General features: G+C 39.2%; 1 protein-coding gene across 2 annotated transcripts in view; it reads right to left on the reverse strand.

The window, feature by feature from the left end:
* The window catches only part of amfra (autocrine motility factor receptor a), a 61,592-nt gene that overhangs the window by 14,907 nt on the left and 26,622 nt on the right, over positions 1–20,063 (reverse strand). The window contains exons 4-13 of one of the 2 annotated variants that reach the window (XM_078400557.1): positions 18,256–18,408; positions 17,977–18,017; positions 17,470–17,602; positions 16,476–16,609; positions 14,989–15,099; positions 14,107–14,297; positions 11,821–11,924; positions 10,745–10,879; positions 9,098–9,181; positions 652–824 (exon numbers count right to left, since the gene is read on the reverse strand). In XM_078400557.1, coding sequence (XP_078256683.1) covers positions 652–824; positions 9,098–9,181; positions 10,745–10,879; positions 11,821–11,924; positions 14,107–14,297; positions 14,989–15,099; positions 16,476–16,609; positions 17,470–17,602; positions 17,977–18,017; positions 18,256–18,408 — 1,259 coding nt within the window. The remainder of the gene's footprint in view (positions 1–651; positions 825–9,097; positions 9,182–10,744; positions 10,880–11,820; positions 11,925–14,106; positions 14,298–14,988; positions 15,100–16,475; positions 16,610–17,469; positions 17,603–17,976; positions 18,018–18,255; positions 18,409–20,063) is intronic. The other variant, XM_078400558.1, reaches the window with a different exon arrangement.

Consider the following 20,063-nt stretch of genomic DNA (forward strand, 5'->3'; position numbering starts at 1 on the left):
TGTGGGAAGGTATCCCTGCGTCCTAGGGATAACTTGTTAATTAGCTTTATTTTGTCGTTCGTCATTATTCTACTCATATTATGTTTTGCAACTTCCCGATTCAGTATTTCCTTCAGATGTTAAGCATGCAACATCTTATGATTTTTGCCTCCACTTTAAAAACTTTACAGATTATTCAATTTGCCTGCAATCATCTTTCATTTTCAGAGATTAATGGGCCTGACTTTATAAAAAAATAAAGTTACGGTAACTATGGTAATGGTAATGAAGATTTTGAAATTGCTTATATTTCTTTGTATAGATATCAGTTTTGTTAACTTTAACTGAAATACATGTAGTAATTCCTTCAATAATAAGTCAGTTTAACATTTCTAAATCAGATATTTTAAATTATTGGTATCCATATTCAAGGCCCCTGGCAAACGTAAAGAGTTCAAAAACAAGATGTTACAGATCTTGTAAATCTGAAATAAAACACCAAATGTCTACAAATACTCACCAGCACAAGCAACATCTTAGAGAGAAACAGAGTTAATATTTTCAGTCAATGGTTCTTTCATTAAAAACTATAGTTATCACTTTATGTCCTATTAGTTATTAATCAGATCTTCAATAAAAACTTCCCACAACCCTTACTAATCCTCCCCGTACCTCCGTGCTTGCAGCAGTAGTTCCTCTTTACGCTGCACTAACATTAGCTGTCTCTCATCTGTTGACTTCGAGAACCGACTTCCCCGTGCCTCAAAATCTTCTGATGGAAGGTCAGTTCCAGGTCCTAATGTTTCTTCCATACTTTGACTGGATTCAAGGGCTGATCGCTCAGTCTGAAGATACAAAGGTATATTCCATTAGCAAACTCAGAATTATGATCACAAACCCAGGAAACAAGTGAAAGAAAACACTGTCTTCCAGGAAGCTCAAACCTTTCAACAACCCAAGTGTTGCTGCATCTGCAGTTTTAATTGATTAATTCCAGCTGAAAACACAATTAATTAAGTGGGCTTTAAGTATCAGTCTTTTTGCATCATGCAAAAAGTCACAAATCTGAAATGGGTTGTTATGCAAATACGAAACTTAGAGCACGTCCATCGAGGAATTGGGGAGGGGGGGTAAATCCTCCAAGGAAAGAAATGTGTCCAGTACTGTCAATTTAATTTTGCTACTGGTACAGAATATAAACTTGAAAGTTTACTTGTGTAGAAAGGAACTGCAGATGCTGGTTAAACCGAAGATAGACAAAATACTGGAGAACTCAGCGGGACAGGCAGCATCTCTGGAGAGAAGGAATGGGTGATATTGAGTCAAGACCCTTCTTTACTTGTTCTTTTCAAATTATATGAAATTAAATGAGTAATATTACAATTGTGATAAAAAAAAGTTAAATGTCCTATAATGCAAAAGAAAAACTATCAGTTTTATTGAAAATAAGTTAAAAGATGTGAAGTTGGACGCATAAACAAACAGGTTACAAAAACTTACAAAAAGCAATGACAAAATAGAAACAGGCATGCTTCACATGATAGATCCATGCAGACAGAGCTGCACCTTCACCTAACCTATCAATACTCCATTACATCCCTTATTTCCCTGTGCTTACTTAGCTTATCTTAATAGCGCCCGTTATTCATTTTAGGTTTATTATTGTCACATGTACCGAGAAACAGTGAAAAGCTTTATTTTGCATGGTATCTAAACAGATAAAATATACTATACATAGATACAATCAGTTCAAGCTCAAGTACAATACAGAGTAAAGAGGAATATAGAGTGCAGAATATAGTTTACAACCCAATGATTGGGCATCATTCCAATGTTCTCAATGGGGTAGAGGTGAATCAAATAGGACCTGAGCTTATGGACAGACCGTTAAGAACCCTGATAATGGAGAGGAAGCAGCTGTTCTGGTGGTACGCCCTTTCAAGTTTCCGTATCTTCTTTCAGACAAGATCGGGAAGGAAAAGGAATGACCGGTGTGGGACAACTCTGATTATGTTGGCGGCTTTTCCAGGGCAGCGTGAAGTATCAATGAGGTTAATGTTGTGAAGTCTGGTCAGTATCATGGACTGGGCTACATCTACAACATCTGCAATTTCTTGCTGTCTTAGTCAAAGCTGTTCCCAAACCAAGATGTTATGCAACCAGATAGTATGTTTTCTATTCAAATATTTCATATGGCAGCAGACATTTCATACAATTGTATTTACTGGTAACCATTTTATATTTATGAACAGAACTGGTCCTGCCTGTGAGTGATACGATTTCTGTCTCTAGCTTTTGAAACACTTGTTAAAAAAAATATTCCAATAGGCCACTCTAAATCTTTTGTATTCTAAAAAGTACTTTTTCCCTAACGGAGAGAACCTCACAATTCAAGAAAATCGTTCACAAGTACACAACTTGGTCTAGCCAAGATTTAAACTTTATTTTGCTTCTCATGTTATCCACTGAGAAATGAAGTCAAGTGTGAGATTTTTCTCCCCTTTTAAAGACTTAAACCTTGTTGCTTCATTTGTGTGGATGCATCCCCAAATCCCATCCATTCTTCAACCCTACTAATTGCATATGTTTCAAAGACCTGAATCTTTTCAACAAAAAAACAAAGCAATTTGCAAGACAATATTGATTTATAAATCATGTCTATTTTGGTTTGTTTTCCTCTGCATTAGCCACATGTGAACTTTCTTTCCAATTAAGTATTATATGTACATTTAAAAATTGGCAAAGACCTTAATTTTTTTTGGAAATGTTAGTGCTGAATGTGGGACAACACTCCAATCATTTGGCATGAAATTAATAACTACAACTGTTTTGGAACCAGGGTTTGATTTAATTTTCTATTTGTTCCTTCATTCCACACATTTTGATATACATTACACTGCCATCTAGTAACCAAAATAAGTCTTTTTGGTAACCCAAATACATATTTCCTGGGTTGAGGCTGCAGTTATGCATACGCAGAAACATGCTAATCATAAACTTGTTGGCTAAGCTTTGGCAGCAATATTCCAGCTAAGCTCTGTGGCTGGACCACAAATGGCCCACAAAGATTCCCCAGCATTCAAAACCACAAAAAGGGGATAAGGGATTTCACTGTTGAGAGGAACAAGGCCAAAGATAGGAAAATTCCCAGTGAAAGGTTTAATGTAATATTTACAAATTAAAAGCATGCTTTCATATAGCAAGTGTCATACAGCATGAAAACAGGGCTTTAGGCCCAACCCGTCAATGCAACCAAGATGCCCTATCCAAGGAATAGGAATACTTTATTGATCACGTGACTAGGCACAATGAGATTCTTTGCTTGCATACACAATGTATACAAATATCAGCCACCTACGGCGCTGACAAAGTTACAAAGCACGCCAGCTCCTCCTTTCGTCCTCCCCCCCCCCCCCCAACAGTCCCCATTGTCCTTTGTGTCCCCCCCCCCCACCCCCTCCTCCACATTGTCCATTGTTCTCCACCCTCCTCCCTCACGATGGTTCCCCATGCCGGGTCCTCCATTGTTCTTCCCCTCCCCCCTCACGGTGGTCCTCCACGCTCTCATCAACTGTCGACCGTTGGTCGACCCACGGGGCATCGCCGCCGCTGCGAGGCTTCACCACCGCCAAGGCCCCATCGCCGCGAGGCTTCACCGCTGCCGAGGCCTCACCGCTATCGAAGCCCCACTTCACGCCTCCTTGGTGCTGACCTGGGCCCCAGCCGCAGGCTCCGTTGGCCACTTCGTCCGACCCGGGCTTCTACACGGCGTTCTGGGAGTCATCGAAACCCCGGCGCCTCGATAAAGGCCTCTGACCGCGTTCCCAGTCCAGTTCCCCGTCACTAGGCTAGTTACATATCCCTCTTAGCCCATGTACATGTCTAAATGACTTTTAAATGCTGTTACAGTAGCTCCTCTGGCAGCTTGCAGCATTAATTGTTTTCAGTTTATTTCTAAAATTTTAGTAAGAAAAATAAATGAATCATTTTCACTCTAAGTACTTCTGAACATAAAAGTCGGAAGCACTGAAAGCTTTGACAATCAAATTGCAGGAGACAAGAATTTGCTGACAAGATTTTCATGAGAGAAAAAAAATACTCAGCAGGGCAGGCAACCTCTGTGCAGGGAAATGGACAAATGGCGTTTTGGGTCAGGACCCTTTTTTGCATGCAAGCTTAGAGTAAACATTTTCCCTTGCAAGCATAAAAATCTCAATCAAAATAAAATGGGATCACAGACCTACTCCAACTAAAACTTTCTGTAAATTTAGGAATCTCAGCAGGGTATTGCTTTAGCATTAAGAATTTACTGGCAAATAACATCTGGGAAAATCATCAGGAGCAAGGCTCAACAATTTCACAGCATGCTTCATTCATGTAAGAGTCCAAAATGAATTGGCACTTCAAATGATAACAGGCAACTTCTGTGTCCACCGTTAGCAAAAGCCAGGCCACTTTTTTCTAGCCATAATTATGAACTGAAGCTATTGACTTTCTACATTTATTTTAAAAAGATGTATAATTTTGGGGTAGACATCGTTTTGCCCAAAACTGTGCAGAAGCCACCGATCCAAGAAAGATTTATTGTTCAAAAGATTATCATTTTCCAATACATGACAGTCCCACAAAATATTACATATTTGTGGCATTTTACTGACAGTATAGTAAAGGGGATTACAGAGGCATGAGGCAGGAGCTGGCCAAAATTGACTGGAAGGAGGCCCTAGCAGGGAAGACGGTAGAACAGCAATGGCAGGTATTCCTGGGAATAATGCAGAGGTTGCAGGATCAATTTATCCCAAAGAGGCGGAAAGACTCTAAGGGGAGTAAGAGACACCTGTGGCTGACAAGGGAAGTCAAGGACAGCATAAAAATTAAGGAGAGGAAGTATAACATAGCAAAGAGAAGTGGGAAGACAGAGGATTGGGACTCTTTTAAAGAGCAACAAAGGTTAACTAAAAAGGCAATACGGGGAGAAAAGATGAGGTACGAGGGTAAACTAGCCAATAATATAAAGGAGGATAGCAAAAGTTTTTTTAGATACGTGAAGAGGAAAAAAATAGTCAAGGCAAATGTGGGTCCCTTGAAGACAGAAGCAGGGGACTTTATTATGGGGAATAAAGAAATGGCAGACGAGTTAAACCGTTACTTTGGATCTGTCTTTACTGAGGAAGATACACACAATCTCCCAAATGTTCTAGGGGCCGGAGAACCTAGGGTGATGGAGGAACTGAAGGAAATCCACATTAGGCAGGAAATGGTTTTGGGTAGACTGATGGGACTGAAGGCTGATAAATCCCCAGGGCCTGATGGTCTGCATCCCAGGGTACTTAAGGAGGTGGCTCTAGAAATAGTGGAAGCATTGGAGATCATTTTTCAATGTTCTATAGATTCAGGATCAGTTCCTGTGGATTGGAGGATAGCAAATGTTATCCCACTTTTTAAGAAAGGAGGGAGAGAGAAAACGGGTAATTATAGATCAGTTAGTCTGACATCAGTGGTGGGGAAGATGCTGGAGTCAATTATAAAAGACGAAATTGCTGAGCATTTGGATAGCAGCAACAGGATCATTCCGAGTCAGCATGGATTTACGAAGGGGAAATCATGCTTGACAAATCTACTGGAATTTTTTGAGGATGTAACTAGGAAAATTGACAGGGGAGAGTCAGTGGATGTGGTGTACCTCGACTTTCAGAAAGCCTTCGACAAGGTCCCACATAGGAGATTAGTGGGCAAAATTAGAGCACATGGTATTGGGGGTAGGGTACTGACATGGATAGAAAATTGGTTGACAGACAGAAAGCAAAGAGTGGGGATAAATGGGTCCCTTTCGGAATGGCAGGCAGTGACCAGTGGGGTACCGCAAGGTTCGGTGCTGGGACCCCAGCTATTTACGATATACATTAATGACTTAGATGAAGGGATTAAAAGTACCATTAGCAAATTTGCAAATGATACTAAGCTGGGGGGTAGTGTGAATTGTGTGGAAGATGCAATAAGGCTGCAGGGTGACTTGGACAGGTTGTGTGAGTGGGCGGATACATGGCAGATGCAGTTTAATGTAGATAAGTGTGAGGTTATTCACTTTGGAAGTAAGAATAGAAAGGCAGATTATTATCTGAATGGTGTCAAGTTAGGAAGAGGGGATGTTCAACGGAAGCATGCAGGTACAGCAGGCAGTGAAGAAAGCCAATGGAATGTTGGCCTTCATAACAAGAGGAGTTGAGTATAGGAGCAAAGAGGTCCTTCTACAGTTGTACCGGGCCCTGGTGAGACCGCACCTGGAGTACTGTGTGCAGTTTTGGTCTCCAAATTTGAGGAAGGATATTCTTGCTATTGAGGGCGTGCAGCGTAGGTTCACTAGGTTAATTCCCGGAATGGCGGGACTGTCGTATGTTGAAAGGCTGGAGCAATTAGGCTTGTATACACTGGAATTTAGAAGGATGAGGGGGGATCTTATTGAAACATATAAGATAATTAGGGGATTGGACACATTAGAGGCAGGAAACATGTTCCCAATGTTGGGGGAGTCCAGAACAAGGGGCCACAGTTTAAGAATAAGGGGTAGGCCAATTAGAACAGAGATGAGGAAGAACTTTTTCAGTCAGAGAGTGGTGAAGGTGTGGAATTCTCTGCCTCAGAAGGCAGTGGAGGCCAGTTCGTTGGATGCTTTCAAGAGAGAGCTGGATAGAGCTCTTAAGGATAGCGGAGTGAGGGGGTATGGGGAGAAGGCAGGAACGGGGTACTGATTGAGAGTGATCAGCCATGATCGCATTGAATAGCGGTGCTGGCTCGAAGGGCTGAATGACCTATTGTCTATTGTCTATTACCTGGTACTCTTATGTTTATGTGCAACTTTGTGGTCCTGCCCCAGACCTTATTTTGTCAGCAGAAGATCCTACATTTTGTTATAGAAATTCTCATGGTTTTCATTTTTCTTCAAATAAACATCATTTTCATACTTCCTTTATTAAACAATCTTTCTGGATTTTAGCGATTTAAAATATTTCACACCTTTATGCCATCTGTCTGTCAGTCAGTAAAGTTTCACCCAGTTCCTGTTACTTCCTGCCAAATTAGGATTTTGCTCCAAATCTTATACTTTATTTTTTATGCTCTCAATTTTTAAGTCAAACCATACTGGTAATGTCCAGATGTTTTTATTTGCTTGGGTTTCTAGTTAACTTGCCATGAAAAGAACTAGAGGTGCCCCATCTCTTGCTGGCTTAAATACTGGACAATTATTCCATTCTCTTTATTCCACTGATATGGTGCCTTCTAGGTTTATTGGGGGTGGTTAGAATCTCCATTCTATTATTCTTTACTCATTTGTTCATGCAAATTCCAGTTCCTTTCCAGCATTAAGTGTCCCGAATCCCAATTAGTGTAACTAAGCCTTTCATCTTTTGAACAAAATCTAGACCCCTCAAGCCAAGTAGAGAATTATGAACACCAGAATAAGAATAAAAGGTGATTGTGAGGGGGTGGGGGGAAGTACTTGATCTTTGACTGCATATTAACCAGTTAATATGGGAGCCCAGAAATGAAGGCAGGCCATCACAGGACTCTGCAATGGGGAAGAATACATGGCTGAAGTGGGCATGGATGGATAAGAAGGCTAGCAAAGGGAACAAGATGATACGCAAACAGTAGAGATTTGATTGTCCTCAAACTTGTGACATGAGCATAAGGGAGTCTTATCAGTTATGCATCAGAATAGCCAAATCCAGAAGACACAAAGTTATGGACATGAGCATAGAGTTCATTATATAGCACTGACGGAGTCAGATTTTACAGAAATGGAAGGAAAACTGTGTTATATCATTGGCGTTAGCAGTCTGACATTTATCTTTGGAGTAAAACATAATACCAAGGGAGCAAAGCAGCCTGACTTAATTAGCAAAGAAAAGATGACTGCGAAAATGGGTTAACATTGTGGTCAAAAAAGGTAACAAATTTACTACTTTCCAACACTTGTTTTGGGGATATTTCACTTATTCAGTACTAGATGTTCGAATACCTGCACGATAATTTAGAAACTATAGAAGGATGGCTCAAACAAAAAAACTTTTAATTTTACCCACCAATGTAAGAAATGTTGCATCCATTTAGTGTATTGTAATAACTCAAAAAAGCAAAAGGGCAAAGCCACACTATCTGACAATATTCTGCAAAAGAAACCTGATAATTAAGCTGACTTGCAGGCAAACCTGCAATAAACCTGCAGTAAGAGCTAAGGAGATCAGATTAAAATTACTTGGGTACAAAAATTAGGGTGGAAGATAACTTTCTGGATATTTGGAACACCAAGTTGAAGGACTAAACACCACAATTAAAACATTTCGTTGGGTGAAAATGTAATCCAAACAATGGTGGACAGCACCAAGCTAAGAGTTTTATATGTGAGGAGGAAGAACTGTGCAGAACAGCATATTTTAAATATACACCGATCAGCCAAAACATTATGACCACTGACAGGCGAAGTGAATAACATTGATTATCTTGTTACAATGGCACATGTCAAGGGGTGGGATATATTAGGCAGCAAGTGAACAGTCAGTTCTTGAAGTTGATGTGTTGGATGCAAGAGAAATGGGCAGGAGTAAACACCTGAGCGACTTTGACAAGGGCCAAATTGTTATGGCCAGCCGACTGGGTCAGAGCATCTCTGAAACGGCAAGGCTTGTGGGGTGCTCCCGGTCAGCAGTGGTGAGTACCTACTGACAGTGGTCTGAGGAGGGGCAAAACACAAACTGGCGACAGGGTGTTGGGCGCACAAGGCTCATCGATGCGCGAGGGCAACAAAGGGTATCCCGTCTGGTCCGAACCGACAGAAGGTCTACTGTGGCACAAGCCACAGAAAATTTTAATGGTGGTCACGGGAGGAATGTGTCACAATGCACAGTGCATCGCATCCTGCTGCGTATGGGGCTGCACACGGAGGACCAACAGTATATTAGGCAGGTGGTTATAATGTTTTGGCTCATCAGGACATAATGTTTTGGCTGATCGGTGTAGATGAAGACCAAAGGATAGCAAGGACTCACTTATCAAATAGCTTATTAAATACCTGAACAGGATGTAGCAAGTGTTGCTAATACTATGGAATATGAATTACCTGCTGTTCACGGTTCAAATCATCTGGATTACCATTGTCTTCTTCCACAACTGCACCATTTAATGCCGGTCTACTATCTTGTCGCTGTTGAAGGGAGCGAAGGGATGAATACGGGTGATAGGAGTTTAAATTAATCACGGAAACAAAATGTTACAGACGAGGCCACCTAGTCTATAACTTCCAAAACAGCCCTTTACCGGAGCAACTCTGGTTCCACCCATCACTCCAACAACATTGGAGTGCATGGAGTCTCAGAGTAGGTGAATTGAGGACCAAAGGACATAGGTTTAAGGTGAAGAGGAAAAGATTTAATAGGAATCTGAGGGGTAATTTTTCACACAAAGAGTGGTGGGCGTATGGAACAAGCTGCCAGAGTAGGTAGTTGAGGCTGGGATTATCCCAACATTTAAGAAACAGTGTCTCGACCTGAAACGTCACCCATTCCTTCTCTCCAGAGATGCTGCCTGTCCTGCTGAGTTACTCCAGCATTTTGTATCTATCTTAAGAAACAGTTAGACAGGTACATGATAGGAGAAGTTTGGAGGGATATAGACCAGACGCAGGCAGGTGGGACATCTAGGCCGGTGTGGGCAAGTTGGGTCAAATGGCCAGTTTCCACACTGTATCATTCTATAACTGCATTTTCTTTCCTCTGTATATTTTTATAATTCTTTATTTAAGCTAACAATGAAACCTGGCTATGTCACATCTGCACATGGTACCGTACAGATTCCATCCACATACATGAAAGTTTTTCCTTATATTACTTTCACTGCCCCTTCCTCTTATACCCATAACGTCTAGTTCTCGACCCTTCCATCAAAAGGAAAGCATCCCATGATCACTCTACATAAAGTTATGAGGGGTTTGGATAAAGTTGGAGTCAGTTTATAGCAGAAATTGGCCCATTGGTCTGCCACATCCACACCAAGCTTTTTGCCTGGTTATAATAATCCCATTTGGCCATATTAGGTCCTTATCCTTCTATGCCTTACCTTTTCAACTGCCCAATAAAAAACCCTCAAGAAAAGCATTGATTGCATCTGACTACGCTACCTCCTTTGACTGCAAGTGCCAGATATTGATATAGAAAACTTTCACCTTAAATTGACTCGAAAACATCTTTCTCTCACCTTAAATCTATGTCCTCTTGTTTTTGATATCCTACCATGGGAAATGTTGCTTATCATCTACCCCATCTATGCCTCCCATCATTTTTATACACCTAGTCGATGCCCAGCCTCCTTTGCTTCAGGGAAAGTAAACCTAGTCTATTCATAACCAAAGTCCCCCAATCTATTAAACAACCTTGTGAATCACCTCTGCTCTCTGGAGCGCAGTGACATCCTTCCTGTATTGTGTCAATGAGAATTCCAAACAACCCATGTATAACCAAATCATTCATTTTCAAATCTCTTTTCAGCCTTTTGCAACAAAAACAGCCCTAGTCTCTCCAATCTGTGTAACCATAGTTCCTTATTCCAGAAACCATTCTCATAAATCTTTTCTGGACCTTCCCAAATCCTTTTACATCCTCCCAACAATTTGACAACCAGAATTGAAGATGAGACTCAAGTTGATGCCAAACCTGTGTTTGAAAGTATTCCGCAAAACTTCCCCAATATCTAAGCAAAAAGGAACACTGACCTGCTGGGGGAAAGGAACCTGAATTCTTCCTTCTAGTATGTTATCAGTGGTGACTTCCATCGAACGCGTTAAGTGTAGGTCCTGGAGGACCAAATGATATGGAACTTGGGGAAACATTTCCTGGATCTGATGAGCCTGTAAGTAGTCACAAAGCAAAAATTACACCAGGTGCATGAACGAGGAACAAAATTTACTGCTCCACATAAATATACCCGTGGATAAAATTTAAAACACTACGAAATTATAGTATGGATTTTCAATTAATGGTGCCAACAAGAAAATTGCAAAACCAGTTTTTAAAAACAAAAATCAGGTAGGCTTTATTTGACTGTTTAGTGCAACTAGGACAACCTGTATCGATCCACCCCCTATTACAAATTGGCTCCAGATGATGCAGGCAGATGAAAATATACAAAGCTCACCAATGCCGCTGATCAACAATTTAATTGCTGCAGTTAATCGAGAATTAAATAAAGTAATTAAGGACTGTGTTTCAGAGGACCTACAAGTATTATCTTTGAGATTCCAGATGCAAATGGAGCCAAATCTTAAAAAGAACAAGAAGTTGACTGGAAGACATCCATTTGCGTGGCATAGGTGCTTACACGTTTAGATGTAGAATAGAGCACCAATTCAGTAAAAACTTCTCCTTTATCCTACATCACGATTCAAAAGTTAATGGTTTATGATCAATTTCCTCCTGGGATAAATAAAGTTCTTATCGTATCTTATCATATTGTTTATGTGATATGATGAAGTAGACGGTACAAAAAGGTTATACTAAAATAAATGAAAGGCAGGTCATCCATTATCTGGCTTTCTAATTTGTTTAGGTCTAGTTTTAGCTTGCTCTGCCCTGAAGCACAAGGTGACAAAAAACAATATATCTGTGTGCTCTGAAACGCAAATGCATTTACAGTAACTGACAATCTGCACTTTCTAACCCTGCATTTAAACGATATTTGTAGGGGAAATTACTCTATCACAAAGACATCTTTGTGACTCAGGTTATTACCAGCTTGCATAAACAATGCAAAATTAATAGAATATACCATGCATTGTCTGGCTGTACTCACCATAGCATTGAGCTGAGAATTATTGGCCTGTGCAATGCCAAGGATATTTGTTGTATGCATCACTTCCACTGAGAAACTAGGCAGCCAACTAGCAATACGTGATCCTGAAATGATTAAAAATACTATTAAACATATTGTCATATTTTTGAAACATTGGAAAGAACATTGTTAATCACTTTCTGCTCCCCGTAAATATCACCAATTTGACATGGACCAACCATATCAAAGCTACGGCCAAAAAATGCCTCTACTTCCTCGGGAGACCAAGGATGTTTGGCATGTTTCCAATGACTCTTGCCAACTTATGCAGGTGCACTGTAGAATGCATACCATCAACCTGCATTGCAGGTTGGTTTGGGACAGCTCTGCTCAAGACCACAAGAAACTGCAGACAGTTGTGGATGTAGCCCAATCCATCACACAGACTGGATTCCCCATCATCAATTGCCTCAAGAAAGCAGCCAATATAATCACTGCTCTCCCATGGGGCAGAAGATATTAAAGCTTGAAAGAACATACCACCAGACTCAGGAACTGCTTCTTTCCCTTTGTTATAAGGGTACTGAACACTCCTTCCTATAAGCTAGAGTACAGTCCAGAACTTCCAACGTACTTCATTGTGAACATTGAACTTTTTCCTCTGAAAATGTAACTCTATAATGCTTTAACACTATTTTCTGCACGTTACTATTTTTCATCTTTGCACTGTTGTACATCTGTTATACTTGTGTACGGTTTGAGTATCTTTGCACTATGTTGTACACCTGCTGTACTTGTGAATGGCTTGATTGTGCTCACAAACAGTATAATCTGATTTAATTGGATAACGCACAAACAAAAGCTTTTTTCTGTACATCAGTATACAGGAAAATAATAAACCGATACCAATGCCCTTGTATGACCAAGTCACTGTGATGTAACAATTCAGGTGAGGAACATGTGGTTCACGACGGAATTGAAAATCTTGATTAAAGTTGTTTTGCATAAATGAGTGCATACTGAATTTGTGTATTCAGTATGAGAAGTGCTGAAATTTATCACATTCAGTTTCCAAATCTAATGCCATTGTTAATCACCAACATATGACCAGGATGCACGTTATATCAGCCAATCTCATTCATAATTGTGACCTGGTTGTCGAAGAACTAATAACATGGTCTAAAATTTGTTGCAGTAGTCCAAGAAAAACATAAAATTGAAATCAGAATGTTCAAATCATAATGTGTAATCCTTCTGAATAGAAATAGCTGCATCATCAGATCATTCTCTTGCACAGATTATTTGAATGTGGGAGGGAGTAGCAATGTTACTGCCAGAACTCTGTCAATGCTTTATGTTAATTAGTAATTTCATTGACAAAAACCAAGTACATGGCTTATGTTAACCTGTAGGAAGGAACTGCAGATGCTGGTTTAAACCGAAGATAGACACAAAAAGCTGGAGTAACTCAGCGGGACAGGCAGCATCTCAGGAGAGAAGGAATGTGCCAGGGTGGGAAAGGGAGGGTAAATAAAGTATTTAGCAACCTGGTTCCTAAACACTTTAACTCCCCTTCTCATTTCCACACTGACCTTTTTGTTCTAGGCCTCTTCCATTGTCAGAGGCTAAACACAAATTGGAGAAATAGCATCTCATATTTCGCTTGGGCAGCTTACAACCCAGGGGTATGATTTTGATTTCTCTAACTTCAAATAACCCCTGCATTCCCTCTCTCTCCATGCCTCCCTTACCATATTCACACAAGCTTTTCGTTCTCACCTAGCAAACAGCTAACAATGGTCTGTTTCCTTTATCATTGTTACTTTTTTGCATATCTTTCATTCATTTGGTCTATATTTCTCTACAACATTAACCAAATTTCTTGTTTCCCTTTCCCGTGACTTTCAGTCTGAAGAAGGGGGTCAACCCGAAACGTCAACCATTCCTTCTCCCCGGAGATGCTGCCTGTCCCGCTGAGTTACTCCAGCTTTCTATGTCTAGCCTATGTTAACCTATTATTTATATCAGAAAAACAGTTGGGATTTCCTCCGCCTATATATTTCTAATACTCCTTCAATCTTCAGGTGAAATCTATTCTTTGCCTTGAGCAGATCAATCCCATCGATTCAGTAAACTCTAGCAAAAGATGCGTTTGGCTCTTCTTTAGATTCACTCTTTTAGCATTGGTGAATGAAATAAGCCATCATATAATAATTTAGGAAATAAAATCTAATAACATTTTACAGCCATTTTTAAATTAAAAATGAAAGAACCATGATTAATAATTATTACAAACAAACAGCTTACCATCAAAATGGAAGAAGTGGTTGTGATGATTAAGATGAGGCCTGCCATCTACAACTGGTACAGGGCCAATATTCTCATCCAAGTTGTCACGCCGGTGAGGTTCCCCAACACGGTGATCTTCATTAATGTTGAGTGACATTCTGCATGTAGGACAAGAGGTGTCCTGCTCAAGCCAGGAACGAAGGCAGGAGCTATTGATGTAAATAAATGCAAAAATCAGTTACTGCATCCTACAAAACAAAATCCTTTAGGAAGGTTATAAACCATCTCAAAGATTCTGCTCTTTTTCTGTTATAAACTAAGGTAAATTCCATAAACTAAGAACTGCATTTATGCAGTATTTATTTACATGTACATCAGTATGCAGATGTTTGTCTGAAAATTGCTTTTCTTCTGCTTTAAAATTTGGTCATGATGTGAGAATACATGAAACAACTGAATTTAAAGCTGATTTACTGATCTCCTCCTCCTACCAAACCACATTGAGTCCATTTAAACAGACATCCAGGGAGCCAACAAATTTTAACCCATAGCAATTAATATTATGTACAGAAATAAGATACCTAACAGTTGAACATATTGACCGTTTTCAATACATCACACTACCCAAAAGCCGAGGTGAAAGGTGGCACATTATCTCCACAAAGGTACACAGATACGTTGATTTAAAACAAAATCATGCCATGGTGTCTTTAGCAGCAATGCACAAGTAAAATAAACTAACCTAATAACAACCTCTTCTTTTGAGAAACTTGAAAGACCAAGCAAAAATATTGAATTTGTTTTTAAAAAGTGCCTCCTGGAGAGCCTTCGATAGTTCTGCTGTAATTAAACCCTTCCCCAATACATTCGATTAGGACTTATAAACATTGTATTACATACTTGTGGAAGAGATGCCCACAGGGGAGTTTGCGAGCAGACTGCATCGAGTCCCAGCAGATGGCACAATCATCATCATTGGAAGCCAATTCCTCAGGAGTGGCGGCTGCAAACCTGTCAAGTAAATATTCACAGACTTACTATTGTAAATTCCATTTGACTTGCGGAAGCACCGAATGCAAGACTCGCCATAATTGTTACATTTGAAAAAGCTCAATTGGCCAATTTTTTTAACCACTCTTTTTTAAACAAACAAATAACAGTAACATTAAGGACACTCGATCCATAAACTCAAGGACAATCTGGTCCAGGTATGATTGATCAAAACTAACTTTGCCCAAGAGAATTACGTAATGGTCAAGGAGGTGGCAATAACAAAGTTTACCGAGACAAACTAAATAATTTTGTGGATTGTTACATAGAGGGACCATGAAACATGCTTTCAAATGTTTAATAAAATTTGAAGAGCTTGATTTCAAACACAGAAGATGCATAGTATTATGTTGGTCTCCAGTAAGTCCTGGAATGCAAATTCAACATTACATCTACATTATAAATACAAATTCTTACCCTTCCTTGTCCTCCAAACTTATATCTCATTAGATACGAGTGTCCCAGATGGGTTTTAAATATTGCGGGTAATACTTTTGTTCCATGTAGGTTTAGTTTGATTTGTACATAGGCAGTGAAAACGTACTATATAGTTAAAGTAGTAAAATCTGATTCAATCAATTGTACAATGCTGCTCAACAATAACCCGCACCATGGACAAATAAACAGCACTGATTGCTCAAATTTTGAACTGGAATATGCAAATAAAATCTAAGAGATCAAAAAGGTTCCCCAGTTATGAGTTGCTCAACTCTTAACCATAATTAATGACATTTCTACTGCTCAGCCGTTTCCTCTAGCACTGCATAGAATGTAAACACATATCTATTCCTCATTAAAAAGCCTTGCCGTATGCACTGCCCAAGCTGTTTAAAACCAAACACGATCTTGAATTTCAAACACATGATCTGAATGAACACATGCCACCTACCACTCATGCAAATCTAATCTATCCCAGTCCAGGAATACTGCCCCCTCTTTACTCTCCTATTATCCCCTCCATTCCCACCTTTCCTCTTCTAGATTCACCTAGAACAAATAAAATGCATCTCTAATGTTCTCACTGGTAACATATCTTAAAGGTACAAGGAGAACAAAACAATACAAGGAATTTAGCAATATGGCATAGAGCAGTTTCCACATCTCAAGGGACATTTCTACTGGTATCAGGCTAGACTAAAGTTACTCACTTTTAGTGATGGTAAATACAGGGTCTGGTATTCACAGTTATCTGGAACTGGTAATTAAATGGACAAATATAATACATGAGCAAATAAAACTAGCTGTCATTTGATGTTCTTTAGTAATTATATATGGACCCAAAGAATATCTTGCCGCTAATTATGTTGCAAATTCTAATTAAACAGCTAAATATTCACCTTGCTTCCATGTTGCCCACCACACGCAAGTAATTTTTGTGACGTTTCAACCGACGCTGGACTTCATGGAAAAGGTAACGGAGCTGCATGAATATCACCAGGCTCGCCATTGACAGCCAAATATTTCCAAACAACTACAGGAAAAAAAATGAAGTTAAATTACAAATAAAGGTCTAAACAACACAAACCTTAAAACCATAAACACCTTTACATGGAAAAGATGAAGAAAAGTGCCACAAAAATCAAACTTATCAGCAATAACACTTAAATAGCTCTATTATGAATGGTGTGCCTTAACACCCGCAGTTTTTTTGGAACATACAATATTATTGAACGCGTTCAAATATGCTGATTATTTGAAGACAGAGGCTGCAATATTTTCCTTGGTGCTGCAACATTCCTTCCCTGGAGTTTGCTGTGCAATCAATTAGTGAATTAACGACCTACTACTTAAATGACTCAGAGCTTTAACAATCAAATCAAAATTAGAAGTAAATTAAAGTATGATAATGTAAAATATATTATTTTGAAATTGAATACAAGGGGACAGAAATCCTGTTCGGTCATTACATTTGATATGGCACCTTTATCCTAATTCTATCCATGCACTTCACCTTGATATTCGTGGTTAATAAAAACATAAATTGATCATTCACAGATTTGAAGGCTATTACACAGAAATGTACAACAAAATAAAAGGTTCTTCCAGGAACTGACATTTTGGCCACAATATCTGCAATAACCATAATGCCAAATTCAACTAATTTCATAAGATCATAAGTGATAGGAGCAGAATAAGGCCATTCAGTCCATCATCTACTCTGCCATTCAATCATGGCTGATCTATCTCTTCCTCCTAACCCCATTCTCCTGCCTTCTCCCCATAACCTCGGACACCCATTCTAATCAAGAATCTATCTATCTCTGCCAGACCTATTTGGCTAACCAGTCGACCACAAATTTGGAGGGTCCTGCATTGTTAAATACAACATACCAGCATGTGAATGTGATGCATTAGGTCCACTGAGAGAAGTTTCAATTCCATGATAAAATCCGTGTAATAAACATAGGTGCCTTTACTCTCCCAAGTGCCCTCATGATTCAGGTCCCAAAGATGAATAAAGTACCTACAAACAAAGGATCAAACACAAATCGAAAAGGAATGTCTTGATTACAATCTCAAGTCTTCAAACACATTTTAAATACTAAGAAATTTTACAAATTAAACTGTCTTCTCTGAATGCTAGTGTGCCAAGAGGATAATCTTGGTTCTGCAGCTCAGTTACAAACAACTTTACTAAACAAAGTCAAAACAAAAAAATGGTTTAAATCATTTAAAGATCATAAATGCAAGACAAAAAATACCATTAGCAATGGAAGAATAACATTCTAACGTTGCATGACCGGGTGACGAATGAATATTTCACATTTAACATTACGATTGGAAATTGTCACCAACCCATCCACAATTCTCAAAACAATCCAAAAATCATTTAGTTACCTCAGAATAACATGTGCTGTTCGAACTGTCACAACCAAACACTGGAAAGGAAGAAATTAAAGTCTCATAATTCAGTTCTGTACAAGAGGTTGTAGAAAAGGGAAAACACCAGAAAAGATTTTCTGTTTGCACACCGAAGACAACAATTACTGCTACATATTAACAATCTAGGACCGTGAACACCAGAAAACAAAAGAAAGCCAGAAAAATATTTATTGCTAAGTGCCATTTCTTTTCAAAAAATTATCAAACCAAAATCATACGCTTCTCTCATCTTACCTCAGCTGCCATAAAAGACAGAGTATGCATTCCATGCGAATATCCAACCAACACACAAACCACAGCCAGACCACAGCAGGACAGTAACATGGAAACCAGCAATGCCAACACTCTGACATGGCTACTCATTGGAGTAGTTGGAGAGAAAGATAACTGGAAATGAAGAAACAGCAATGTTATAAAAAGTATATAGAGAAAATTGACACAATTAAAAGTATGCAAAATGCACCTGGGCTTGAATGAGGCTATTCCAGGAATTGCCAATTCTCTCCTTAAAGATCAAATTTAAACAGTTAGTTTAAAAAATCTCTTTGCCTTGCTAGGTTCTTCATAAAGAAAACGACACAAGTTGCCCAGATTAATATGTTGCAAGATATGGAAAAGGAAATCTCTTAAAATGACAGGTCCAGTGAAATTTTCTCCAAGTTATCAATTTTAAAACAGCATTTGAATCATCGCAGTGGCACGGCACAGTGGCGCAGCAGTAGAGTTGCTGCCTTACAGCGCTTGCAGTGCCGGAGACCCGGGTTCAATCCGACTACGAGTGCTGTCTGAAAGGAGTTTGTACGTTCTCCCCGTGACTTTTCTCCAAAATTTTCGGTTTCTTCCCACACTCCAAAGACATACAGGTATGTAGGTAAATTGGCTTGGTAAATGTAAAATAAATTGTCCCTAGTGTGTGTAGGATAGTGTTAATATGTGGGGATCGCTGGTTGGCACGGACCCAGTGGGCCAAAGGGCCTGTTTCCACACTATCTCTAAACTAAACTAATCCCAACCTTTAAATTAAAATCATGTAACTGCATTAAAGAACAAATCCTATAACATCCAATGCCATCTACATCTTCAAATTGGCACTGCAAGCATTTTATCCAATACTTTCATAATTGCATCAACAGTTTAACATTGTTTTAAGAACCATTAGAGGGAGCTAATAAAAATAGCAATTTCAGTTCAAGACAATCTTTGTTGTAATGTGGACGGAGGTGCCGATTTGACCAATCCGAGTTCAAAAATTGCTTTCACAGAGGTGTAGGGATGCTTTATTATCATACTTCCTGATTTTTGAGAATTCAAGACAATCACAGCTGTAAGAAATATCAGAAGGATATCTAATGAGGCTCTATGGGCTGAACTAAAGGAAACAGAAGGAAAGAAAAAGCAAAAAAATCACTGTGGGGACAGCACTCCAAACTGTCTGAGGGAACTTGAAAAGCAAATGTACAGACATTTGACAAAAGGAAAAGCACTACGATAGTAATTGTGGCAGATCTGAATTACTTAAATATTAAAAGTGATCACATGCAATAGATGAGCTACATTCAGGAAATAACTCCAGCCATGGAACATACAAGATAATTCGGGGTTAGAAGGGGGGCAAAGAGAGAATGGAGGAGGTGCGTGAGAGCAGAGAGTATTTGAAGAACTAGTTTGAAGAAATGAGGAAGAACAGGGTAAGGACTGAATCAGTGAGAACACTTTTCCGATGAGAATTCAAAACTAAGTAAGATTTAGTATTAAGGATAAAGGCAAAGAAAATGAGCAAAGCATTCTAAATAGGACAATGCCAATTTCACTTGATCAAGAACGGATTAAAATTACTTGATGGCACATCTGTTTCAAAGCAAAGTAAGGCACCGAAGGAGATTTAAATGGCTGCGGGTAAACCTGTTCCCATAGAAAAAAAGCAGGACTGTCAAACTTAGAGCCCTTTGAATAAGCAAGGTCTGTGGAGAGTAAAAGGCAAAAGGTAAACTTTTGTTAAATACCAAGAACTATACTATAAAAAGTGGAGGAGAATAGAGACA

This window comes from Rhinoraja longicauda, chromosome 6 (genome assembly GCF_053455715.1).
Source record: "Rhinoraja longicauda isolate Sanriku21f chromosome 6, sRhiLon1.1, whole genome shotgun sequence".
NCBI lineage: Eukaryota > Metazoa > Chordata > Chondrichthyes > Rajiformes > Arhynchobatidae > Rhinoraja > Rhinoraja longicauda.